Source organism: Somniosus microcephalus, unplaced genomic scaffold, assembly GCF_052327205.1.
Source record: "Somniosus microcephalus isolate GS21.2 unplaced genomic scaffold, FLI_Smic_1.0 unresolved_chr2, whole genome shotgun sequence".
NCBI lineage: Eukaryota > Metazoa > Chordata > Chondrichthyes > Squaliformes > Somniosidae > Somniosus > Somniosus microcephalus.
The window spans coordinates 60,629,934-60,657,875 of record NW_028225180.1 but is presented as its reverse complement, the minus strand read 5'-3'; the positions used below and the strand labels follow the sequence as shown (position 1 = coordinate 60,657,875).

The 27,942-nt window shown below is 42.3% G+C and overlaps 1 protein-coding gene and 2 pseudogenes across 1 annotated transcript; 2 read left to right on the top strand and 1 right to left on the bottom strand.

Moving 5' to 3' along the window:
• LOC147092706 (NACHT, LRR and PYD domains-containing protein 12-like) overlaps positions 1-27,942 on the top strand; it is a 1,351,730-nt pseudogene that overhangs the window by 575,545 nt on the left and 748,243 nt on the right.
• LOC147092714 (putative G protein-coupled receptor 139) lies at positions 2,497-4,672 on the top strand. Its single transcript, XM_085976392.1, has 3 exons — positions 2,497-2,566; positions 3,318-3,606; positions 4,588-4,672. The coding sequence occupies exons 1-3, from the start codon at positions 2,497-2,499 to the stop codon at positions 4,670-4,672; spliced, it is 444 nt and encodes a 147-aa protein (XP_085832518.1).
• The window catches only part of LOC147092713 (uncharacterized), a 57,733-nt pseudogene continuing 41,182 nt past the window's right edge, over positions 11,392-27,942 (bottom strand).

Below are 27,942 nucleotides of genomic sequence, written 5' to 3'. Positions count from 1 at the left end.
GAAAAATTACCCCGGAATGACCTGTCACCAATAAGCAGGACAAATCAAATTCGGCCAATTACCACCTCATCACACTCTCAATTATCAGCAAAGTGATGGAAGGAAGGTGTCGTCATCATTGCTATCAAGTGTCACTGAACGATAAATAACCGATCACAGATGCTCAGTTTGGTTTCCGCCACATTCTCATGGCTCCAGATCTCATTACAGCTTATTCCAAACATGGACAAAGGATCAGAATTCCAGAGGTGAGGTAACGATGATTGCCCAGGACATCAAACAGCATTTGACCTAGTGTGACATCCAGCAGCCCTGGTAAAATTGACGTAAATGGGTGTCAGGGGGAAAAGAATTCTCTGGCTGCAGTTATACCTAGCAAAAAGGAAGATTGTTGCAGGTCAGTCATATCAGCCACAGAACATCGCTGAAGTATTTCCTCAGGGCAGTGTTCGAGACCCAACCATCTGCAGCAGCTTCATCGTTGAACTTCCGGCCAACATAAGAACAGAAGAGTCCGGATGTTCGCTGCTGATTACAGAATGTTCCGTTCTATTCATAGTTCTTGGGATAATGAAGCCCACATGCAGCGAGAGCAGGACAACTTGCAGGCTTGGGCTGAAAAATGGCAAGAAATTTTGCTGACAGATATATGCCAGGAAATGAAAAAATCCAAAAAGAGTGAGTGTAAACACCTCCCCTTGAAAGCCAACGGCATTACCATTGTCGAAACTCCCACCACAAACATCGTAGGAGACACCAATGACCAGAAAATTAACAGGAGGAGCCAAATAATTAATGTGGCTGCAAGAACAGGTCAGAGATCGGGTATTCTGCGGCGAGTCTCCCACCTCCTGACTCCCCAAATTCTTTCTCCCATTTACAAGGCAGGAGTGTGATGGAATACTCGCCACTTGCCTTGATGAGTGCAGCTCCAACAACACTCCAGAAGCTCAACACCATCCAGGACAAAGCAGCCCGCTTGATTGGCAGCGATTTACCACTTTAACCATTCACTCCGTCCACCACTGGTGCACAGTGATTGCAGTATGTACCATGTACTGCAGCAACTCACAAAGTTTCTTCGGAAGCCCCTCCCAAACATGCAAACTCTGTCACCTGGAAGGACAAGGACAGCAGGCGCATTGTGAAAACCATCACCTGCCAGTTCACCTCCAAGTTCCACACTATTAAGACTTGGAATTATATCGCCGTTTCGTCGTCGTTCGGTCAAGATCGTGGAAATCCCTCCTAACAGCACTGTGGGAGGACTTTCAACAAATGGACAGCAGCGGTTTAAGAAGGCGGCTCACCAGCAAATTCTCAAAGGCAACTGGGGATGGGCAATAACGTTTGGCCTTGACTTAGCACACCAACATCCCGTGAGCAAATAAAAAAATGTCAGAAGCAGTAATGGTAGAGATGAATCAACACCCATTAGCTTAGATTATTGTTACCAGCAGTAAAATTTGAGAAGAGTCAGTACCAGCAATATTAGAATCGGATCACCAGGAATAATGGTGATTTGGGTCACCTACAATAATATTAGAGCCATGTAAGCACCAGTAATATGATCGTAGAGTCACCAGCAGGAATGTAACAGTGGGGGCATAGACATTAATGTTAGAGTAGGGTCACCCCAGTCATGTTAAAGTAGAGTCACTGCAAGTAATGTTTGAGTAGGGTCACCCGAGTCATGTTAGTGTACAGGCACCACCAATAATGTTAGAGTAGATTCATCACCAGTTTGTTAGAGTAGTGTCTTCACCAGTAATGTTAGAGCAAGGGCACCACCAGTGACGTTAGAGTAGAGTCACCAACAGTAATGATAGAGTAGAGTCACCAACAGTAATGATAGAGTAGAGTCACCACCACTAAAGTTAGAGTAGGGCCAGCACAATTAATGTTAGAGTAGGGTCACCACCAGTAATGTTAGAGCAGGTTCACCACCTATAATGATAGAGTAGAGTCACCACCAGTAATGTTAGAGTAGGTTCACCACCGAAAATGATAGAGTAGTCACCACCAGTAACGTTGGAGTAGCGTCACCATCAGTAATGTTGGAGCCGATTCAACATCATTCATAATCACAGTAAAAAACACATTTTAAGTAGGCAATGGATGAGTGACGATTTCACCAAGTTAAGATGAGACTCCAAGAAATCAACGCAGTGTCCGGGGGAATGTTTGCTTTATCCTTCAGGGTTTCCTGGACATGCGCAGAGTGCAGTCCCTTTGGGATTACTTTCCGTTAATTGATGTTAATAGACGGAGTTTCATGGACTGAGCTGTTCAATTTCTCCATTGGCGGCCCGAACGCACTGAAGTTGAAAATCGCTCCTTGTTTGTTAAGTGACTGTAACTAAAGCCAATTATTGTGTAACCGGATTGTGTCACTGGGGCACCGATTGTTCTATAAAGGGGGAGCATTTACGGATCTCAGAAACACTCCAGTCGGAACCGCAAGGCAGCGCAGAATTCACACAAATCTTCAAAACAATGGTACGGCCAATAATTCTACAGATACGTGACATTTACTACCATGTCCTCGCAGCATTTGGTATTCCCGGTAAGTCAATGTATCCTGTTGCCTAATACCTGTTGACTATCTCAGTGTTAATGTAACAGATTCCGACAATGTCCACATTGCAGAGTCATTTATTCACCGGGATCAGTCGGTGAAAATCAACGGCAATCCCAGTCGCCCGCGCGACCGCTGAGGCGCTGTTCCGGTCGCTAGATCACAGCACCGGGCGCTCAATGTTCCTCCCTATACTGAGGGAGGGCGAGGCTGATTCCCCGGCCTCTCCAACAACACATAGCTCACTAAAGAATGTGTTGCTCAGTGCCCATAGTAAACAAGTAATTTGTGCCGTTGTTCCCTGTCTACATTAAGTTGATAATAACTCGGGCTGCAGAAACTTCCACACAACAGGAGATTTTGAAGGTATTTTACGAAATAAATTCCACGCAGGAAGGAGCTCCCCTCCTCGCGGCAGCGTTTGAGTATAACTTGAACGTTCTTTTTTTTATCGGAGTTGAGTATTTTATTTGAATTATATCTTTCCATTAATTGCCGTGTAATTATATATAATACTTGACTGAAGTTTGCTGGACGGACGGCGGATTTTCAATCCCTCGATATTGAATGTTCAGTGATTTCATTCCTTTAAATAAAGTGTCTTCACCATCGCCTATGTTAATGAAAAAATCCGTGCGCTTAACGCTAAATAGGGACACATCTGAACATTTCCCCACAATAATCTGTGAGATTTATCTGAATGACCCCGTTACTGACTTCTTGTTGCTCCTTCTTACAGCGAACCTACTGACAATCGTGATTCTCTCCAAAGGAAACTGCGGCCTTTCCAAATGTATCTCTGTCTACATGGTGGCCATGGCAACAGCAGATCTACTGGTCATGATCGAAAATGTATTAGTGAACCGCATTTTACGTTATCACTTTCCACATACATTCATGTCGTTAACTGCTGTCTGTAAGTTCATTATATACCTGCAATCTGTCGCCCTGTTTTTGTCGGTGTGGTTTACAGTCTCGTTCACATTTGACCGATTTGTAGCTATATGTTGTAAGAGGTTTAAAACCAGGTATTGCACAGTGAGAACTGCGGCCGCGGTTATAACAACGGTCTCTGTCCTGATCTGTTTACAGAGCCTTTTTTATTGGTTTGCATTTGAACCTGAGCGAATAATTAACAATGTTCACTGGGGCTGCCGCTCCAGAGCGGAGTTTATTTCATCGCCTGGAGGTGTGGCGTTTTCCTGGTTACGTGGCATTTGTTTTACTTGGCTTAGTTATGCTTTGATATTACTGTTTAATTGTTTGACAGCCAGACGTATTTTAGTGGCCAGTCGAGCCCGCAGGGGACTCCGGGGTCACAGCAGTGAGAATCAGAGCGATCCAGAGATGGAGAGCCGAAGGAAATCGATCATTTTACTGTTCTCTGTATCGGGCAGTTTTATATTGTTGTGGCTGACAACTAACGTTACTTATATAACTACCAGTCTGATAAGCACCGTGCATTACAAAGGAGATTATGCATACTCTGCCTATATTGCCTCTGAAACCGGATATATGCTCATGTATTTGAGTTCCTGTACAAACACGTGCATTTATGCAGCTACACAAACTAAATTCAGGGAAGAGCTGAAGCAGCTGATGAAAACTCCTTGGACATTTATTTGCAAATAAATGAAAAAATATAACAAAGATTCTGGTCCAAACTTGAAAGCAATTACTATGGTTTGCTGTAGTGAAAATTAAAAGGCATCAGAGAATATTTACTCCAATTTGTGCCTTGTGTTTGATGTCTGCTGCTTTCCCCGGATGAACATAATCGAGACCCGCTAAAACAGCGCACTTCCCGCTCAAGATCCAAAGAGAACAGTTATGACTGAGTTTCAGCAGTGGAGTAGAACTTGTGGGCGTCAGCGTTAACTTGCTTACACCGTAGTTACTGGAATGAGACGCCCCAGTATAATAAATAGTTAAAGGTTTCTTTAATGTAGAATCTATGTGATACAATCGTGGTTTTCTGTAATTCTGTAATGTTGGTGTGAATGTTGCAGGCGCTGGTCTCCCCATCAGACTCCTCCCCCCATTGTCTCCTGGACCAATAGAACGGAGTCCTGGCTCCTGATCAGTGTCTCATGATAGAGACAGTAGGAACTTGACTCGTCAATGTGACACTAGACATCTTTGTTCACAGATGTTTACTTAAATCCCAAACTGGTCACCGAAATGTTGCACAATTGATAACAGGGGAACAGATCATTTTAGCCAAAGAGTTCGTGTCTGCGTTTACACTGCACCCGAGAAAATAGTTCCATTCACTTTAAACCCCCTGATCTCAACATCCCATCAACCTATTTTTATTCATTGATATATACAATTTAAACTTGAAATGGCGTTAATGTCTCCCTTTGTGAATTCCACAGCCTCACAACACTCCATGTAAAGAGGGTTATCCTACTCGCAGTTCTAAATCACTTCCCTGTATTCCTTTATCTATGGCAGTTAGTTCTTGATCATGAACTAATGCAAACTCTCTCATTCTATCAATGCTATCACGTCCCTACTTATCGTAAGTCACCTTGGCACGACTCGTCGAAAGATATAAGTCTGGAATCAATGCACAGTCTCGTGAAAGTCAAGAAATTTTAGTTAAGATGGTTAACTGATAGTTTTCCGTTTGAGATGGTTGTGTCCTTGCTTAAAGTGAATAATCAGAAAAATGTAGCTGATATCTTGAAATCTAACAACTGCAGAATCCGTCCCTCCCCCCACCTGGATTGACAGAAAGGGCGGGATTGTTTTGTGTCGGATGTATTGCGCTGCATGATCTTAGATTATCGCTGTGTGTGCAGAGGTGACGTGCTGTGCAAGAAGCAACTAGCTTGCGATATTCATGATGAAGATGCTATGGCGAACAGGTCCAAGAAACGGTCAATCATACTGATAACAACCCTACTTGAAAAGGTTAATGTGGTTGTGGAGAGTTTAATGTGTAAAACCAATGGGTAGAGATCTGCACAAAAGAATAGACTGCGATAGATATACGTTGCTGATGAGATATAGTTTAATGCTGACATGAAATACTCTAATTCTACGAGTGAGGGCACTGTACGGGAAGGGATAATCAGGCTGTCCTGAAGTCTGCTAATGTTATACTGTATTGGTTTATCTTAATGTTGTATTAATGTTAAACTTTAGCCTTTGCCTGTTAAGCAGTTAATTTAAAGTCGCACTGAGCTGATGAGCGTGGGCTCACCCTGCAGCAATGGTCAGATTCAGGAAGCAGTAAGAAGAAATGTAATAAAAGTCATATAATGTTAAACTGATTCATATATTTCATAGAACTTTAATCATTTGATAACAATGTTGGAAATCTGTTAATTATGTGAAGGAAAACATGTGGAATGTCATCATTATTTTTTTATTTTTTTCATGGGATGTGGGAGCGCTGGCAAGTCCAGCATTTCTTGCCCATCCCTAATTGCCCTTGAGAAGGTGCTGGTGAGCCGCCCTCTTGAACTACTGCAGTCCATTTGGTGAAGGTATTCCTACAGTGCTGTTAGGTAGGGAGTTCCAAGATCTTGACCCAGCGATGATGAAGGAACGGCGATGTACTTCCAAGTCAGGATGGTGTGTGACTTGGAGTGGAACTTGGAGGTGGTGGTGTTCCCCTGAGCCTGATGCCCTTGTCATTCTAGGTGGAAAAGTTCGTCGATTTGGAAGGTGCTGCCGAAGGAGCCTTGGCATGTTAATTTGTACAAATAGTACAGAAATAAAGACAGAGTTATAATTAAAGTATTCACTTGGTCGAATAGCAATTAAAGGAACAAGCGTGAAATTAGTGTTAATATAATGAACTAAGGTAATTATACGGGTCAGCCCAAAGGAAAACGTGCTATTTAAGTAAAGTAAACTATCATTTATGATAAAAGGATGAGACCATTAATGTTTCGTTACATAGAGTTGTATTTTTACTTCTATATGATTAGATAATGCAAAATTGTGAGGATTGATACGAAGAGGCAGTGGAACTGTGACAGTTTGGACTGAGCATTCGCAATGGTCCAAGAAACTGAGTTCAGAACTATAATACGTTTGAATCCCCAACCAACAATCAGCAGATGTGATTGTAGTTAGTACCTTTAATTGTATGATTAATTACTATTGCTTATACTTTGTGCTAAAATACCTATGCCACCTCACTTCAATGTTCAAGAAGCTGATTGAAAACCTTTCGCGAACAATAGCTTCATTATTTGTGAATGAGCTTCATTTATTAATTGTGATTAAGTGCCCTGTTAATCCATCACTCTTCAAAGTTCCACTTGATCCTGAGCTTCTGTAAAAGCCAAACTCCACTTGGTTTCAAGTCTCTGTGGAGCCCAGGCTTTGGCAATCCGGCTACCATCCCGCTTCTACGGAAGTGATTATGAGTTTCGAGTAAGCCTGTCTAGCAGGCACATTCTCATTTAACTGGAATCAGACGATCAATCGTACATAAGGCACCAGTAAGACATCATGCAGAGGTTTTCACTCCATCAGACACAGATGCGATGCATCTGCACCCAGCTACAATCGTGAGAAGTCGATATTTAATCAATCACATCATCCAAAATCAAAAAGTAAAATAGAAAGCAAAGTTAACAGTTGCATTACCGTGTCAAATTCCATTCCATATGTTTGTGATTCTCCACCTCGTTTCTAATTATACAGCCAATACTTAAAAATCACTCTTCCCTAAACATTTCCAATTCTGACGAAGGGTTCGATCCGAAATGTTGCTTTTCATTCTCTCTCCTCCATGCGGCCTGAACTGCTGAGTGTTTCCAACATTTTCTGTTGTTATTTCAGATTTCCAGCTCCGCTCTAAATTGCTATTCTCATTGAAGGGTTGTTGTATGATCCTGGCATTCCTGTGATCTCTATTTTTTATTAAACGGTGAATAGCTTTCCATGTCCCCAAATTACTCTGCCATCTTTCACTAATTACAGAGTTACTGTGTTCCCCTGAATACCATGGCCTCTATCTCTAATCACACAGTTACTGTGTTCCCCTGAATAACCTGCCCTCTATCTCTAATCAGACAGTTACTCTGTGCCCCTAAATTACCATGACTTCTATCTCTAATTACACACTTAATGTGTTCACCTAAATTATCCTGCCCTCTATCTCTAATTAAACAGTTACTGTGTTCCCCTGATTGTCCCTGTCATCTATCAATAATAACATAGTTTGCCTTCCCCGAAATTAACCTGCCCTCTATCTTTAATTAGACAGTTAATGAGTTCCCCTAAATTACCCTGCCCTCTATCATTAATTAGACAGTTACTGAGTTCCCCTAATTGTCCCTTTCATCGATGACTAATAACATAGTTGTTTTCCCTAAAATACCCTGCCCTCAATCGCTAATTACACAGTTACTGTGTTCCCCTAAATTACGCTGCCCCATCTCTAATTACACACTTACTATGTTCCCCTAAATTATCCAGCACTCTATCTCTAATTAAACATTTAGTGTTCCCCTAATTGTCCCTGTCATCTATGACTAATAACAAAGATGTTTTCCCTAAAATACCCTGCCCTCAATCTCTAATTACACAGTTACTGTGTTCCCCTAAATTACGCTGCCCCCTATCTCTAATTGCACAGTTACTGTGTTCCCCTAAATTACGCTGCCCTCATCTCTAATTAAACACTTACTATGTTCCCCTAAATTATCCAGCACTCTATCGCTTATTAAACAGTTAGTGTTCCCCTAATTGTCCCTGTCATCTATGACTAATAACAAAGTTGTTTTCCCTAAAATACCCTGCCCTCTATCTCTAATTACACAGTCACTGTGTTCCCATAAATTACCCTGTCCTCCATCACTAATTACACAGTTACTGTGTTCCCCTATATTACCCTATCCTCTATCGCTAATTACACAGTTACTGTGTTCCCCTATATTACCCTGTCCTCTATCACTAATTATACAGTAACTGGGTACCCCTAAATTAACCTGTCCTCTATTTATAATTCACAATTACTGTTTTCCCCTAAATTACCCTGTCCTCCATCATTAATTGCACAGTTACTGTGTTCCCCTAAATTAACCTGTCCTCTATTTCTAATTACACAGTTACTATCTTCCCCTAAATTACACTGTCCTCTATCACTAATTGAACAGTTACTGTGTTCCCCTAAATTACCTGTCCTCTATCACTAATTACACAGTTATTGTGTTCTCCTAAATTACCCGGTCCTCTCTCTCTAATTACACAGTTACTGTATTCACCTCAATTACCCTGACCTATATCTCTAATTATGCAGTTACTATGTTCCCCGAAATTACCCTGTCCTCTATTTCTAATTACACAGTTACAGTCTTCCCCTAAATTTCACTGTCCTCTATCACTAATTACATAGTTAATTATCCCCTAAATTAGCCTGTCCTCTATCTCTAATTACATTTCCTGTGTTCCTCTATGTTATCCTGTCATCTGTCTCTAATTATACATTCTGTGTTCCCCTAAATTACCCCTCCTCTATCACTAATTTAACTGTTACTTTGCTGCCCTAAATTACCCTGTCCTCTATCTCTAATTACACTGGTACTGTGTTCCCCAAAATTACCCTGTCCTCTATCTCTAATTACACTTTTCCACATTCTCGAACAGATGCCAGTGATGCAGCTGTACTGATGCCAGTGTTGCAGCTGTACTGCAACAGCTCGGCTAGAGGCACAACCAGTTCTGAAGCACAAGTCAACTATGACTAATAACAAAGTTGTTTTCACTAAAATACCCTGCCCTCTCTCTCTAATTACACAGTTACTGTGTTCCCATAAATTACACTGTCCTCTATCTCTAATTACACAGTTACTGTGTTCCCCTAAATTACCCTGTCCTCTATCTCTCATTACACAGTTACTGTGTTCCCCTAATTTACCCTGTCCTCTATCTCTCATTACACAGTTACTGTGTTCCCCTATATTACCCTGTCCTCTATCACTAATTATACAGTAACTGGGTACCCCTAAATTAACCTGTCCTCTATTTATAATTACACAGTCACACGACATCCCAGATGTTGTCGGGTACCACAGCATTTGATGTATCCAGTGCGCTCAGCCGTTTCATGATATCATGTGGAATGAATCGAATTGGCTGCACACTGGCGTCTGGGAGGATGGGGAACCTCAATTGAATGCCGATATGGATCATCTACTGGACTCTTCTGGCTGCAGATGGTTGCAAATGCGTCAGCCTTGTTTTTGCCCTCACGAGCTGGGCTCTGCCATTATTGAGGATGGGGATAATAATGGAGCCTCCTCCTCCCGTAAGTTGTTTAATGGTCCACCACCATTCACGACTGGATGTGGCAGGACTGCAGAGCTTTGATCTGATTTTTTGATTGTGGGATCGCTTAACTCTGTCTATAGCATGCTGCTTCCACTGTTTAGCATGCACGTACCTGTGTTGCAGCTTCCCCAGTTTGGCAACCCATTTTTAGGTACTCCTGGTGTTTCTCCTCGCACACTCTTCTGCACTCCTTATTGAAACATGTTTGCTACCCTAGCTCGAAGGTAATGGGAAATTGAGGGATATGCCAGGCCATGAGTTTACAGATTGTGGTGGAATACAATTCTGCTGCTGCTCATGGCCCACAGCGCCTCATGGATGCCCAGTTTTGAATTGCTAGATCTGTTCTGAACTTCATATTAATCACGGTGATAGTGCCACACAACACGATGGAGGGTGTACTCAGTGCAAAGACGGGACTTCATCTCCATAATAACTTTAACATGGTCACTGCTACCACTGCTATCAAGGACAGCTGCATCTGCGACAGGTAGATAGGTCAGGACGAGGTCAGGTAGGTTTTTCCCTCGTGTTGCTTCTCTCACCACCTGCTGCCGGCCCAGACTGGGAGCTATGTCCTTCGGGACTCGGCAAGTAGTTGTGCTACTGAGCCACTCTTGGTGATCGACATTGAAGACACCCACCCAGAGTACATTCTGGGCCTTTTCTACTCTCAGTGCGTCTTCCAAGTGGTGCTCAACATGGAGGAGTACTGATTCATCAGCTGACTAAGGGCAGTAGGTGGTAATCTGCAGGCGGGTTCCTTGCCCGTGCTTGACCTAAAACTTCACGGGGTTCCCAGTCAATGTTGAGGACCCCCAGGTCCAGTCTATCCCGATTGTATACGACTGTGCCCCCACCTCTGGTGGGACATGACATATCCACGGATGGTGATGGAGGAGTCTGGGACATTGGCTGAAAGATATGATTCTGTGAGTATGACTATGTCAAGCTGTTGCTTGACTAGTCTGTGGGACAGCTCTCCCAATTTTGTCACAAGTACCCAATGTGCGGGACAAGGATTTTGCTGTTTCAACTGGGCTGGGTATGCCAGTGGCGAGGTCCAAACCAGGAGTTCCGTCCGCTTTTATTCTTATTCGTAGCAGTTTGGTTCAACTGATTGACTTGCTATTCCATTTCAGGGGCCCGTTCAGAGTCAAGCATATTGCAGTGGGTCTGGAGTCACATATCAGCCAGACCAGGTAAAGTCAGCAGATTTCCTTTCCTAAAGGACATTATTGAACCAGATGGGGTTTTACGACAAACTGATAGTTTCATGGTAATCATTACTGATATTAACTTTTTTATTCCAGACTTTTATTTAATTAACTGAAGTTAAATTCCTCAGGTATTATATTGGGATTTGAACTCACGTCTCGGGATCATTAGTCCAGGCCTCTGGACTACTAGCACAGTAACATAAACACTATACAACCGTGCACTCATAGGAGCCCAGAGTTAGAAATCACATCATGTTATTGTCTCACTTTACAAAGTCCTACTTCTGGTTAGTTTTAGCTCACTTCCTGTTCAGAGACACGCTGATGAAGGTATATCTCATAGAGCTCTGCTTGCAACAAATAAAGGATTATTCTCGTGTTAATAAAGGAAATTCAAGAATGAATTGAGTCAAAACTGGAATGTCTGGTGAATATAAAATTGTCGATAGACAGATATCCAAATACAGAAGGTAAATACAGGGCCTGTTAAAGGCAAATGTAATGCAAATGTCGATATAGAGAAGTTTATCGGTAGATTGTTATGATCAGAGAGAGGACAGGAAGACAGGGAAAATTCACCTTTTTCTCAGCCACAACACATTGGACATAGTCACGGTTTGCTTCTAGTTTCTTTTTCTCCTTCCTCAATAGGGTCGTTTTTGTGCTGAAAAATGGAGGCCGAAATTCAGCACAGCACAGGATACAATGTGTGGGTGAGCAGTTTCCTCATCTCCTCGGTCACATTCTAGCATTATTTTACATCTGGCGAACTGCACCTGCAGAAATCTTCCTCCCTGGTTCAATCCCTACCCCTCCACTGATGATGCTCTCCTTCAAACTATCTCTCTCTCTCTCTCTCACTTTATATCGCTGTCTCTCTCTTCCCTCTATCTTTTTTTCACTCTCTCTTTCTGTCCCTCTTTCTTTTTCCCTGTCGCTCCCTTGGTCACCTCATTCTATGTTTCTGTCTCTGTCTTTCACCTCTCTCTCTCTGTGCTTCGTTTTACCTCAGTCCCCGTGTTTCACCTCTATTTCTCTTTAAGCCCCCTCTCTCTGTTTCTGTCTCCCCTTGTCTCTGTTTGTTCTCTTACGTCTCCCTGTGTTTGTGTAGATGTCTTTGGCTCTTTCTGACATTACCTAGCTTCCTTCATCTGTTACTCCTTCTCTCCCTATATCTGAATCTTTCAGTCTCTCTAGCCTTATCCCTTTAAGTCGCTTTCCTTTGTTTTTATTCCACTGCATCTTCCGCTGTCAGAGTAACATTTAACTGGAATAGCACTTTGAAAGGAACATCGAAATGAACATGAATCCGATCAGCATAATCAGCGCCAGAAGGTAACTTTCCCGGTTAAACAGTTCCAGGTTTTAGTTACACACCACCAACCAGAATAGAAGAGAAACAAAGTGACACAATGAGCAGGTCTGTAATAAAGGTGTAGTAAAAGTCTCACATTGCAATCTTTGTAATTCTGGTTCATGGTAAGAGTTTATGATGGTCCATTTCAGGTCAGATTGAACTTATCTTGATGAAGTAAAGCGCTGGTCCCTGTTACAAGACAATAACTTTTAGTTCTTGAGAAACCTAGGGGAAAATTAAAGGCATCTGAGATCAACTTAGCTAAAAGTGAACATGTGAAGTGGCCATCAAAGCAAATCTGATATCCAATCTTATTTTGCATGAATGAAAGTGACCGAAGAAGTGGAACAACCTCATTTTTTCACTGAAATATTTTAAGTTCTTCTCGAACACCCCCTCTTTCTATGCACAGAGAAAATTATTGCATCTTATCTGCAAAGCAAGAATAAAATCTGAAAAACCTCCAGCTACACCTACCATCAACTACCATCAGGTTAGGTACAGTAGGAGTTTAACACATAGTAAACCTCCCTCAATATTGTCCCATCAAACACACATAGGGCAGGTACAGCACGGGTTAGATACAAAGTAAAGCTCCCTCTGCAATGGCCCATTTAATATTTCCAGTGCAGGTACGGCACTGGTCAGATACAGAGCAGAACTCCCTCTACAATATCCCATCAAACACACACATCAACTATCGTCAGGTTATACATGGTAAGGGTTAGATAAAGCAAGCGTAAGATACAGAGTAAAGTTCCATCTATACTGTCCCATAAACACACCTATGTTAGGTACAGCATAGGTTATATACGGCATAAAGCACTCGCTACACTATCCCATCATACATTCCCAGGGAAGTTGCAGCATGCGTCAGATACAGAATAAAATGCCGAGTCAAATACTCACATCAACTAACATGAGATAAAATACAGTATGGTTTAGATAAAACATGCTTCAGGTGGAGAGTAAAGCTCCATCTATACAGTCCCATTAAGCACTCCCAGGGCAGCTACAGCACAGGTTAGATACAGTTTGAAGCTTTCGCTACAATGTCCCATCAAAACCTCCCAGGAAGGTATAGCACGGGTTAGATACAGAGTAAAGCTATTTATATACTGTTCCATAAAACAGTCCTAGGTTTGGTACAATACGGGTTTAATACACAGTTAAGCTCCCTTTGTATTTTCTCCTCAAAGACTCATGGGGCAGGTGCAGATCGGGATATGGAATAATGCTCCAGCTACGCAGTCCAATCAAACAAATAGACGCCTAACAGTGGCAGATAATCATTGGTTGGACTCAGGGTATTAAAAGAGAGTCATACCGCCCAGGTCAGCGAAATGTGGTCCAAGTCCTCTCCCATTATATCGGCGAGGCTTTCTCTTGATGTGTTGGAAATGATGAAACTTGTCAGCGGTGAGAGTGGTGCCATATATGTCAAGGAGCTGAAGAACATACGTTTCATCCAGGCTTTCCAGTCCTGAGATGTCAGTTCACTGAAATGGCAATCAGAATCATTCTCTTCAGTAACTGGTGTAAAACAGATTCCACAATCCACCAAATCAGTGTAATAATGGAAACTCAGCACCGCAGGACACCAGAAATCAACAACAGTGATCCGAAGCTGGATCATTTCTTAATATATAAGATCAGCTATCATTACCATAAATTTATCTCAATTAGAATCTATGGGGGTAATTTTAACTTTGGGCGCGGATGCAAAATGGGCGTTTTTGAATTGGTCGCCATTTTATGCCACGTCAAATTTTCCCTTCGATTGACTTGATGGTGTATGTTGGGCACATAATTCTATATCGTCGATTTTACACCATCACACAACGTTATAATTACCCACCACCTTAGACTTTATTCATGACCGGTCCTACCCTGTCTAACTAATTGTTTAATTTTGTATATTTGTAAAAGCCCTTAGTATTTGTTGTTATGCTACCTGTTGTCAGCTTAATGCCCCATTTTAAACCTTCCACTCTCTCATTTGAAAACGCCATTAAAGTTTTTACATTCCACGTGATTATATTTAACATTATTAGCCCCAAACTTCACCAGATGCCTTCATTTGAAGTTTCACATTGTGGGTAATTTTAACTCTGGGCGATAGTGTACAATGGGCGATATCCATTTAGCCGCCCATTATAGGCCCGTTAAATTTTCCTTGCCGTGGGAGTAATTCTGGTTGTGTGTCATGGTGTAAATCAGATGATAGTGAATCGGCAGCCGGTTTTACATCTCTCCCGAATGATTCTAATTGAATGGAACCTTTCGTGAGGTTCATCACGAGCGGTCCAACCGATATCATCCGTTTTACATTATTGCCCATAGTTAAAATGGCCAACAGTCTGATGCGCCCCTTTCTCCCAATATGTGATGGTCACTATTTCCAAGGTTCTCTCCTACTCTCAAACCTGGAAACTTAAGTTTCAAGGCCAGTCCAAATCTGAGTTATGTTCCCGTTACAGAAACATTCTATTTTCCATAATTATTATAGCTTTCTCCTTGCCCCGATGCCCTCTTCAGTTATAATACTGTTTATTTTACCATTTCTGACAATGTTGTTTATTCCTATCCTTGTTTGCCCAGTCTCACTGCACCTGTCCTGAACACAACTCACACTAAAGCCTCACCTGCTTTCCTCGAGCTGGCTCCTGGTGGTGCGCATGCTCAGCTCGCAGTCCTTCTCCAGCTGGTTCAGCGTGTTCTCAACTGTCCGGTTTACCATCTGTTCTATTGTCGTGCACACGCCTTGGATCTGATTGATGCATCGTGTTGGCTGCCAATCCAAAAGACACAAACAGACATAGGAACTACTAACTGATAATTAGAGGCTTCCCATTCCGAAGGACACACTGCATTCTCTTATCCACATCGATGAATAACTGATAATACTGCGACCTCCCTACCTCCAGGCTGTATTTAACTGAGAATTCGGGGCGCTGTTTCCGACACTAACTCAATGGGGTTCATTTTAATTGTGCCCGATAGTGTGAAACTGGCGATATCGGAGCGATATCGGATAACTGCAATGGGAAATTAAATCTGGCGATGTGTATAGGATGGTCAATACGCTATCGCCCATTCTACTCTAACACAAACAGATAAAATTTCTCTAAAATGACGCCAGGATCCAGAAGATGCTTGCCCACATGATTATTCGTTTCGTGATATAAAAATCAGGTATTGAACACCAAATCTGACGATGATTGACCATTATTATTCTGCTCTACTGATCTATTCAACATGCATCTGCTCCTTCTGATTTCTACCAGGCTTTTCAATAGAGGGGGTGATGTTAGATATTAGAATACACAAACCAAAAAGACAGGAAAGGCCCTAATAAATATCCTCTGATCTGCAAACCCTTCCCAACCAGGCATGTTGTAGCCAATGAAGAATGTCAACCTCCCACCACTATTCCCAACCCCACCAGCTGCCTCCAGGTCATACGATCCGTCGCAGATGTAAAACACGGAGAAACAAACAGTTGTGCATTTAGGAAAAACTCAGGGATATTTTTTTCCAATCCTCTAAGGTAATCGAGCAAAGCTACAGGAAAGTACAATAACCATGAGTCTTTCAGCTAGCCCGTGACTTACCAGTAACGGAACTGTACCGACAACTCGGTAACTCGTGTTGCTCCAATTGGACTATGGTGAATTTACCTTCACTGCATGGCTCAGTAATCTGCTGCAGAGTTTGAGGACTCTCGGTCCGCATGTCTAACCTAACAGTTTGTCAATGTGATTTATACTCACTGTCCCGAGTTCTCCCAGGGTTCGATCAACTCATACAACTGTGAGCAGAATTTAATCTCCACCGCGTTTTACAGCCCACAATGTATCTTCACCGATCTAACATTTCTCTTATGAAAATCACCTCAATTTATTAATCAATCCCAATATTATAGTGCCCTGTGAATGTGTATCGCTTTGATCGCTCTCCTCCTGTATCCTCACTATCAATGCCTGCCAAAATAGTCTGCAATTTCCAAAGTGAAACCATGTCAAAGCCTCGTTAGGGTGTTGTTAGTTTATATTGTACTATTGCAGCAATGCAACCTAAATCTCTATTTACCTTCCCAATGTCCTTGTAACATTGCTTGTGGATCGGCAGTGATTTATTGGTTATGACGTCAAGTTTCCTCCCTGCGTGTCAGCCATTAACCGGTCCCGCTACATTGTTTACACATTCTTGGGTTTCCGGTATAGCAATGCTCCAGCCTACAGATACACATTGAAGGATATCTGGGACCATTCCCTAAATCGGCCTATATTCGACACAATACTAACCGCTCCACTACCGACACAATGTGGCTGCTGTATGTACGGTCTACACGATGTACAGCAGCAACTGTCTGAGGATTTTTTAACAACATTTTCCTCCTATGCGAACTCGACCCCAAATAAAAACAAGAGCAGCAGAATAATGGGAACAACAACAACCCCAGTTTACCCTCCAAGCTACACTTCACCTCACAGGGACATATATCGCCATTGATTCACCGGATTGTTTCAATATCATGAAATTCTTATCCTGAAGCCACCCTGCGAGCACCAGCATCAAAAGGCCTTCAGTGATTCAAAGAGAATGCCTGCCATCTCTTCCAGGCATCATGGAAGGGCCAATAAATGCAACTTATCTAGTACCACCATATGTTGAGAACAACTAAAGGGAAAAATATTCCAATTCGTAACTCCAATGCACAAATATTTTGATAACATTGCATCATTCCATTCAAATCAGTTATGAAGTTCGTTAATGGTAGTCACGCAATACACAGCACCGCATGACTGAAATTGTTATCTCGCTTCAGGTGAATTTATCCTATTGATGAAGGCCGTCTGTCTGCCTTTTTCTTATTCGTCCCTGGAATGAGGGCACTGCTGGCAAGGCCAACATTTATTGCCCATCACTAATTGCCCTTGAGAAGGTGGTGGTGAGCCACCTTCTGGAACCGCTACAGTATTATTAACCCCGTTGCTGTTTGCTAGGACAGTTACGACTCAACCACATTTCTGTGGGTCTGGAGTCATATATAGGCCTGACCAGGTAAGGGCGGCAGATTTCCTTCCCTAAAGGACATTAGTGAGCTAGATGTTTTATTTTATGACAATCCGATAGTGTCAATCGTCACCATTACTGATACTAGCTTTTTATTCCAGGTTTATTTAATTATCTTAATATAAATTCCCCAGCTGCTGTGGTGGGATTCTGAACTAACGTCTCTGGATCATTAGTCCAGGCCTCTTGGAATGCTAGTCCAGTAATATAACCACTGTGCTACCCGTCCCTTATCCAACATGCAAATTGGAAACCGCGCGTGCAGCATCTACAGAGTGTTGTTTCTGTGGGCTCTGTACATTCCTGATTAAAATTGAAGGAACACGGATCTACCTTGCTGGGATCCGGGATGCAGATGGTCAGCATATCAAAACCATATTTGCTCAGCCCAAGACTCTTGCACAGCTCTTGCACTATCTGCATCATCACTCTCTGAGGAAAGGCACAAACATATTCCACTGTAAATCTCAGCGCATGTCCGGACTTCAGCAATAGTGGTTAGTGCATAGTGGTTAGCACTGTTGCCTCACAGCGCCAGAGACCCGGGTTCGAATCCGGCCTCGGGCGACTGTCTGTGTGGAGTTTGCACATTCTCCCCGTGTTTGCGTGGGTTTTCTCCGGGTGCTCCGGTTTCCTCCCACAGTCCAAAGATGTGCGGGTTAGGTTGATTGGCTATGATAAATTGACCCTTAGTGTTAGGGGGATTAAATACGTGGGGTTACAGGGATAGGGTGGGATATGTGTTGGTGTAGGGGTTACGGGGATCGGGTGGGATGTGTGTCGGTGCAGGCTCGATGGGCCGAGGTGGCCTCTATCTGCGCTGTGGGGTTTCTGTGATTCTGTGGAAACAACAGCCCATCAGAAACTAAAATAATCCCACTGTTATAGAGGTTTTCAAATCCTCAGAATGTCCTGAAGCATTTCACAATTAATTAGCTGCAGAATACAGTCACTGTTATTGTCAGGCAAACGATGCAGCAAAGAAATATCCTGCAAATGGTATTGAGAGAAATGACCAGTTAAGTTATTTTAGTGGCGTTGATTAAGGAATGAATATTCGCTAACATCACTACCTTCTTCAAATAGTGCCAGGGTATTTTTACTTGCACCTGAACAGGCAGACAAGGCTTCAGTTTATCTTTTGGTCCTAAAGATCATTGCTCCCACATGGCCGTACTCACCCAGGCATCAACCTGCATTATGGACATAACTTCTAGAATGAGGCATGAACTGATTCCGAGGCGAGTGTTTAGGAATAAATGAGAGCCGCCTGTGCAATATGTGAGATATTGGTCAAAGCCAATTAGTGCCCTGCCCCGCTATCGGCCTCAACATGCTACTAAGGATCTGTAAAATTGGTATTTTATCTAAAGTCAATGATTTAAAAATACTATATTTAAACCGTGAAACAAAGCAGGCACTTCTGGAGACGCAAAACAGCTAGAAAAATACTTAGATTAGGAAGCACAGTTTGCTGATTCAGATCCATTATTTCGATAGAGGGATTGAACCCAATATAATCTTTTTGTTTCCTATTTCACACCCTCTTTATTTTGCTGAGAATACGGGGTTATTGGAAGATCTAACTGCTGATAAAGGAGTAGGAATAGCAAAATCGGCGTTAAAAGCTTTCATGCATTACATTCTGCCCCCAGGTTTCATATCTGTGAGTGTCTTTACGGGATCAATTTGTAAATTTGCTCTTGCAGTGTAGTTGCATTTGTTTCCCATCCTGGGTTGTGATGGGGGCATTAAGAGTTAGCACATCGGAGTATATTTTGAATGTGTGTGATAGTATAAAACGGATGATCTTTCACTTCCATTGAATTCAATGAAACTAAAAATCAGGGGAGATGGACGACCTTCAGACAACGCGCTATTACACGTGTTACTGCATCGTACAAAGTCGAAATGCACCCGGAACTGGAGTTATGTGTAATCCAAAACAGGTAGATGTGGGAGGCTTCTTTATCTGAAGGACATTATGGCACCAGTTGAGTTTATAGAACAATGTTGAGGTTGAGATAAATGACCAGTTAATCTGTCCTTTGGTGGCTTTGTTAAGAATTGAATGTTAGGCGAAACTACAAGATTCATCAAATCCTGAGAGGGGATCCATTTCCTCCTCCTGAACTTCAGTAACTTTCACCATAATTTCTTTGGCCCCAGTCCAGAAATTAACATACATCATTATATTCAATGGCACACCTTGCTGTGGTTGGCGTTTAAATCCCGACCTTTGGATTGCAAGTCCTAAACTACCAGGCCCCCAATCTGTCCCATAGAGAACAGCCTGTTATTCGATGTGTGCACCCTCCATTGCGCTCCAACCATTCTTTTAAATGCGTTCCTAATCTGATCCCAGTGCTCTGTTACTATACTTTTTGTTCATGTCAATCGGTAAATGCTGCCTGTGCCATCAATTTTGTCCCGGTGCACAGTGAGGATGGTGTACAGTTAGCGATATGGGGTGAAAAGTATCTCAAAACCTCATACCTTGAATATTAGGATCTGGAAATTTGCTCTGTTATCATGAAAACTATTCCAACGCTGGATTCAAATCACATTGTCAGATATTGCTACAGACAGCTATTGGCAAGTGTTAATCCATTTATTATCTATGACCTATTCAAAACCTTGTGCCTACGTACATTTCCTGTCTACCAAACCTAATTCCTGTTGTCACATTTCTGTATCAATCTTTCTCCTTTTAAAAATTCCTTTGTCCAAATTTATACTGGAAACTCCATAGCCACCTGTAAGTATGCCCCACCAGTGGTGATGCTGTAGCATCTCGTGTTTACTTCTCCCCGCTCCTGAGCTTCTCCAGCAGAGAAAAGTGCAAGAACCCTCAACAAGATCAACTTCCCAAATTACAGTAAGATTTACTACGTAATTATAAGTTTCAATATCAAATCAAGGAATTATATCAAAAAATGGACAGTATGTATGACTTTAAAATGGGGAACCAATCGCCTCTACACACCCTCATCCAATTAATGAGTTGGGTGGGACATTTTTACAGTACAATGCACTCATTCAAAAGGAACACCTCAGTTTATGTGTGGGAGCACAGATTTGAGGCGATGTTTATAGAGGCTCATTGTACGCATCGATTCCACATCACATCCGCCTTTTATTAATTGGAGGCAAATTCTAACTGGACACCGTGATTAAATCACGGAATTTGGAAATCCATCCACAAAGGGGACTCGCAGGTGAAATAAAGTGAACTCTGTCTCTAGCTGTCTGTCACTCTCATGACCAGCTTCATCGGGTTGCTCAGGTAGAACTTCAGTTTATCGCCGTGTTTTTCGGTCAAATTTTCCACCACGTTCAGTGCCTGTTTACATAGGGCCTGGCCCATCGGATCAAAGAAGACAAAGGTCAGATCGGCCTGTTCACCTGCAGACAGAAAACGAGTGAAGATATCCGGTATTAGGAGTGTCTGTCAATAATGCCCAATAAATGACCACAATGGATGGGTGATTGCACTGAAAGGTGTGGGGCTGACGCCTATGACGGTAAAAACTTGTTCACAAGCTCTGCTGCTTGAGCTACTCTCAGCCGGGGTTCACTGGACACTGCAACTTTACTGAATGGGCCCTGGTTCATGAAGGGCCAATCAGCGACTGACTCCCATAGTTCATCACTGGATATTGACTCCTTGCACGTGCGGGTAATGTGAGGGGAAAGAATGGGCTCCATTGTATCAGACTGCAGCAAAGAAATGCCAGCCCATGCACAGTGTCTTGGTTCAAATATGGAGAGTCACTAATCACACCAGGTACCAGAGGTCACCCACGCCGGTAGAACAGAACCTGGCAAGAGTTATTCTCCAGAATGTAGAAAGCAGCAAATAAGGGAAACAAAGAAGGCACAGATCATGAAGTGGGTGATAGTGAAGTGGTTGCGGTACAGGACTAGAAACCCAGAGGTTCTGAATTGAAATCTCACCATGGTGAGTTGTTAAAAATAATGAAATAATTTTCTGCCTCACAAATGACCATGGCGGCTGCTGGATTTACATAACAAACATTCACTAACCTCACTTCAGATTAGGGAACTTGCCATGCCTACCGGGTCTGGACTACATGTGACTACAGTCCCGCAATATGTGGTAAGACAGGCTCTGCTATAATCCAGGACACTGAGTGACCAGCCATCGTATTCTTTATTGGGAGATGAGGGGTACTCTGTCGCTGGTCGGCAGTGCGCTTCCGACTTCATTTCACAGGCCCTGCAGAACAATGCAGGCTCACCACCGGCTGAGCAATCAGCAGGCCGTCTACCGGCGACCGGTGTTGGTAGCTGGTGTAGAATCCTGAGTGGATATGTATTATGAGGAGTGAGCCTGATTGCAAACCAGGGAAACAGAAACACTACCTGAGTGGATTTTCAAATCCAGAAATCATGAAATGTAATATTACCAACAGAGGCTTAACAATTCATTAAAATGTCGCCTCGCCTCCCACATCCTGTCGCATTGGATTTCCGTGGCCCATCACTCCCATCTTCACTGAACTACCTTGTTTCCTGATTCTCCAGTGTCAGTGGCTAGGAATTTGTGTCGGGCGGTGGCACAAAGTGAGCGGTATCGGATCGGCCGCCCGTTATGTGCAGCGCCTGATATTCATTTGACGGCTTTTGAACTGAATATCAGGCACCGCGTACAATGGCCAGCCGATCCGATACCGCTCGTTTTTCGCCACCGCACGAGCTGAATTTCTGGGCCAAAGAATTTATAATCCTAATCCTCGCCTACAGTTTGTTCTGCAGCTTTTACCCCACTCCTATTATCAAATTCCTTATCACTCACTCAACTTCTCACTTGGCGATCTACCTTGGCTTATTTAATGTAATATTTAAATGCAAATATTGATTCGGATTCTGTACCCTATAACTGTTATCTACTGTTGTCTTTTTCTTTACCACTTGATTTATTTTTCTCTAACCTTGACGAAGCACCATTCGGCATTTTCTGTCTAAAGCCGCTGTACAAATGGAACCTTCTGTCAGTCTGGTTATTGCTGTTTCTGAACAAAGTTCTTCCTGTTTCCCTTTAAATATTAGCTCTTCAAGGGGAAGGCTGGACGTTGGTTCATTTCTGAACGCAGATACAACGAAATAACTTCGAACAAGAACCTTCCTTGCTCATTGGTGTCCAGGCTCCCAGGTGTCCCTCGGGTATCTCCATGTTTCCTTTATCGCCCAATTTCCCACATACATTGGGTTTTGTACAGCAGTGCCGTGGTTAAGTTACTGGACTAGAAATCGAGCAAAACGTGCATTCAAATCCTACCACAGACAATAAGAATATCATTCCTTTTTTTAAACAAGCTGGTATTAGTAAACGTGAGTATAAGGCTGGCAGATTGTCATAACAGACTAACTGATTCATTAAAATCGTATAAGGAAGTCAAACTGTCATCCTTACCCGGTCTGGCATATCCAGTCCCTCAGCAGTAGGTTTGACAACTCGCCTCTGAAGTAAACTAGGAGCGGTTTAGATCTATCACAGAAAATAAACCACCAATTCAAGAAGAAATTCCCCACCACATTTTCATGACAACTAAGGATGGGCGATAAATGCCAAGGTTGCCGGTGACGCTGACATCCCGAGAATGAATATAAAACCAAATTATAGAAATCTGCCAGATTTTAATATTGAAGTGTGTTGACAGCAATTTCCAAATGATCGAGCGCTGGTGTGTATCTCCCGGAGGGGATTGAACACTTACCCAGCCAGATAAGCGCTTTATCAACATCAAACTCATAGGTCATGTCTCCATCCACAAGCCCTGGGGTATCGATAAATGTCACCAGATTAAACTGCTTCTGTTTGAAGGTGCTGATGTCGGTTGCCCGGTAGTCTCCCACTCCTGTGGAACACAGAACGAGCAGTGAGCAGGAGCAGAAGTTGTTCCAGAATTACAGGTTCAGCTGCGGGAATAGTGCTTTCCATTTCATGTTGGTGTGTTTGTAATTCGCGAAAGGCTTTCCTTATACATCAACCTCCCTTGACAGTAAATGAATTTAAATCCAAAATAGATTCAATGATATTATCCCACAATGGAATTTATGAGATAGCTGTATCATAAATAAATCTAAAAAAGTCTTATGTCTGTGTACAATTCCAGTCTGCAACTTTTTCCCAAAGTTATGTTTTTGTCACACATTTACATCAATATTTTCCACGTTATAACTTCTTGTGTCCATTTTATAATAGAAACTGTGTGGAAACATTATGCTGTAATTCCACCCTCCTGTCAGTGGCGGTGCTGTGATAACTCAAGATTGTACCTTTCAGCTCATCACCTTTATGCACTGAAGAACGTATAATTAATTGGCCTCTACTGCTCTGCTTCGCAATTAGTTTTATGGTTGTTTTTATGCGTTAGTATTCCACTTGTTTATTCCCCATGTAGTTCATATTCCCTCTCATCTAAAACTCTGCTGGTCGTATCTTAACTCGCACAAAGTCCCGTTCAACCATCAACCCTGTTCTAACAGACCGGCTTTGCCATCTTGTCTGCAAATGCCTCGATTTTATAATTAACATCAATGTCTTCAATTAATCCCTCATGGCCTCGACCCTCATTATCTCTGTAATCTACTCCAGCCCTACAACCCTCCCGAGATCTCTGAGCTCCTTCAATTCTGGCCTCTTTCACATCTACGCTATTCAGTGCTCCACTATTGGCAGCCGTACCTTCAGCTGTCTTGGCCTGAAGCTCTGCAATTCCCTCTGTAAACCTGTCCGCCTCTACCTCTATCTCCTCCTTTAAATCGCTCCTTAAAAACTATCTCTTTGATAAAGGCTTTTGATCATCTGTCGGAACATCCCAAATGTTGTTTTGATTTCAAATTGTGCCTGAACACGCTCCTGTTCAGTCCCCTATTTTCCTCTAAATTCTATCCCACCTGTTATTTCCCAATAAATCTCCATTGCACAGTTTATGATGCATTTAGTTTCTGTCCCGCTATATATGCCTAATTGAGTTTACATTCTCCGTGTGTATACCCCGTGCCTTTTATAAACCCCTGTTTATTTCAATTTAGTTTCTATTCTCCTGTTTATTTCAATTTAGATTATATTCCCTAGTTATTTCCCATTTCGTTTCTATTACCCTAATTATTCTCCATTTAGTTCCTATTCTCCAGTATATTTCCTATCCCCCTGTTCATTCACCACTTAGTTTCCAATGCTCTGTTTATTCCCCATGTAGTGTCTATACCCGGTGTTCATCTCCCATTCAGCCCTCCCTCAGTACTGCACTGAAATGTCAGGCAAACTATGAGCTCGAGACCTGGGGTCCTTTAACCCACTACCTTCTCACACAGATTTGATGATGCTGCCACGGAGCTCCGGCTGACAACATACACCCTTTAATTCATGCCCAGCTCTTTGATGCGCACTCCCAACATTTTCAGCCTTCGTATTACTTGCGGCATGAAACCTACTGTAGTATAAGGTAAATCATCGGATATAGATTGGAAATAGATGCATCATGACAATAAGCAAATTGCATCGTAGAATTTCTTCAGTGAGGGTGGAGGCCATTCGGCTCATTGTGGCTTCGCTTGCTCTCTGAAGGAACAAGCTCCTTAGTCCCATGTCCTCACCCTTGTCCCATTCCCATGTTTTCCGTTGCAGAAATATTTATTCCCTCTCTTTTAAAAAGTAAACTGAATCTGTGCAACCAACTATTTCTGATCGATCACTCCATATCCTAAAAACCACCTGCTGAAAACATTTCCAACCTCTCCCATCTTTTGGTTATAATCGAAAGGCTATAAGTTCTGGATTCAGCCACCAGTGGGAATAATGTTTCTCCATTTTCCTTGTGACAATCCCGCAGAATTCTGAACTGTCTTTGGTCCAATTGAGAGAAACTTCTCTCAATCCATTCATATCTCTCTATCTATTTCCATCTGTCTCTCTTTCTCTCTCTCTTCTCTCTGTCTCTCTCCCTCATTCCCTCTCTCTCTCTCTCTCTCACTCTCTATGTTGCTTCTTCTCTTGTCTCTTTCTCGCTTGCAAAAGACGAACCATAAAATGTTCTCCGGTAAGCACAGTTCAATCACCTATCCATCAACCTACAACTTCAAGCTCGAGTCACTCACACAGATTGTCTATCATCTTCCCAGCTTGAATTCTATACTTCACCTCCAATAGAGCACGTGCTCACTGTCCAAGACTACATTGCTTAAACCTGCGAGTCCTAATTTCAATATTTAGAAACCATCGATTAATCTGTAGGACATCCTGCCTCTGAAAGGCTCGCATTTCAAGAGTGGAAACTTCACCTAACTGAGGGGACAGAGAAAGTGAGCGTCTCCCTCCTGTTGTCCGTAATACTGACAGTCGTTGTGACTTTATCTTCGATCTGTTCCAGAGCTTGGAATTGTGGGTATAGATGGAGTGTTGCCTTGCCCTGTGAAAATAAAAAAACAAGCATTAGAAGAAATAAATGCTCGTAATTTGTTTAAAATGTTCCTTTTTGGAGCAGCTTTCAGCTGACTGTTTCCCTGTGTGGTTCCAAGACATACAAATAACTCCCCCATCTCTCTCATTGGTCCATGCTGCGTTTCCTTATCTCAACCGGTGATCACAGTAGAATAACCACAACCCTTTGGGCTAGAAAGTTAGAAACAGTCCATGGTTCTTATCCTTGCAGCTATGCTGTCAAATCCATTAGTGGAATGGAGAATGGGGGGCAATAGCCATTCATACACCCTATGAAGTGGATTTCCAGGGCTTCGGGTCAGGTAGGAGGCAGATCAGGTCCCTCACACTTAAGCTCAGAAGACGATATCCTCTAGTTTAGTGTTTGCTGAGATACTCACTGTGATGAGTGGTGTCGTGTTTATTGGAGTTCTTTCCCAGAGAGTGCATCAGAGACACGGAAATAGTTAGGACTCGGTGATGATTCATGAGATTACTCACTGTGAGCGATTCCCTTTTATTGCCACTGGTGACAAAGGTAAATCCTTGTGTTTCTGTTGCAACTCCCGTTTTCTGTATATGCTCTTCAACATACCTGCAACACACAATTATTAGAGCTACAAATATTAGAGGTTTTGTCTAACTCGGTGCTCTCAGAATCTTTCAGCAGAAAGCCGGCGAACAACCAGGCATTTGAGCGGATGGTTCGAGCGAACGACAGCAAAGAGAAGACAGAGAAAGGGGTAGAAAAATCTTCAGCTAAAATAGTAAGGAGGTGAAAAGCAGAGGAAGGTTGAACGCATTTGTTCCTTTTAATCCCAAAACACAGTTTTAAGCCCCCTTTATCTTTATTTAGCTCTATCTGTAATATATGGAAATTCTATCATCTGTGCACACTTCCTGTCTGGAAAACCTTAATTCCTGTTGTCACGTTTAGTCATAATTTATGCCAGATTTTCCTGCTGCAATGTAACAGTAGTCGCTCTTTACTAGATGATCTGCCTGTACTCTAGAGGAACCCCATATGTTGCACCAAACTCTTCTTCCCAAATTACCGTAGGCTTTGTAGTTTAACTCTAAATAATTACAATTAATTATATAATATAAAAATGAGGGCAGAATTCTAAAATGAGAAATGAAGTACATGTCTGCGCCCTGCCTCAATTATTCCCCAGCCTCTAAAGACACTTTACCTGAAGATCACACTTGGCTTCGACAAACCCTGTGCCACTAATATCTAAAAACTATTTCAAATATTTCTCGTCAGGAAGACTTGAAGTAATGAATGTAGTTTTACTGCTATAAATTTGCACACTTACACGTCAGGTGAACTCAGTTCACCCTCCAGTGTTTTCATACAGTGAGGTGCATACACGGCAGTTTACCTCTACAGTGAAGTGAACAGGGAAAAGTATTCCTCTCAGATGTATCACATAAACTTTGGCACAGGCGGAATAGTGTGTGATATCAATAAATGTATGATTTACTTTGTAACATTGATCCCTGCTTTTGTCACCTCCAGACTCAAAAGGGTGAAATTATTTTCAGCCAGTTTCATGAAGCAGGTTAACAGCGAACCATGAACCACTTTTAGAAGGCAATCGATTTTCTTCTCCATTAACGTCAATGGACATATACATATGTATTAATTTCATGGAATATATACTATTAATAGGTATGGCTAGCGAGGATGAAAATGGAATTAATCTGTATGGGGTATTAAAAATTATGGAGGCAAGATTAATCTATTTGATTTCATTCAGGAGATCACTAACATGCTAGAGAAAGGACCGCCTATGAATGTTGTCTATATGGAATTCCAGAAGTTAGTTGATCCGGTTTTGCACAAGAGATATTAGCAAAAATGGAAGCGTGTAGAATTGGAGGGAATCTTTTGAAATGGGCTGTAATTTGGTTGGGCGGTAGGAGACAGAGAGTTTGGGTAAATTACAAAAATGCT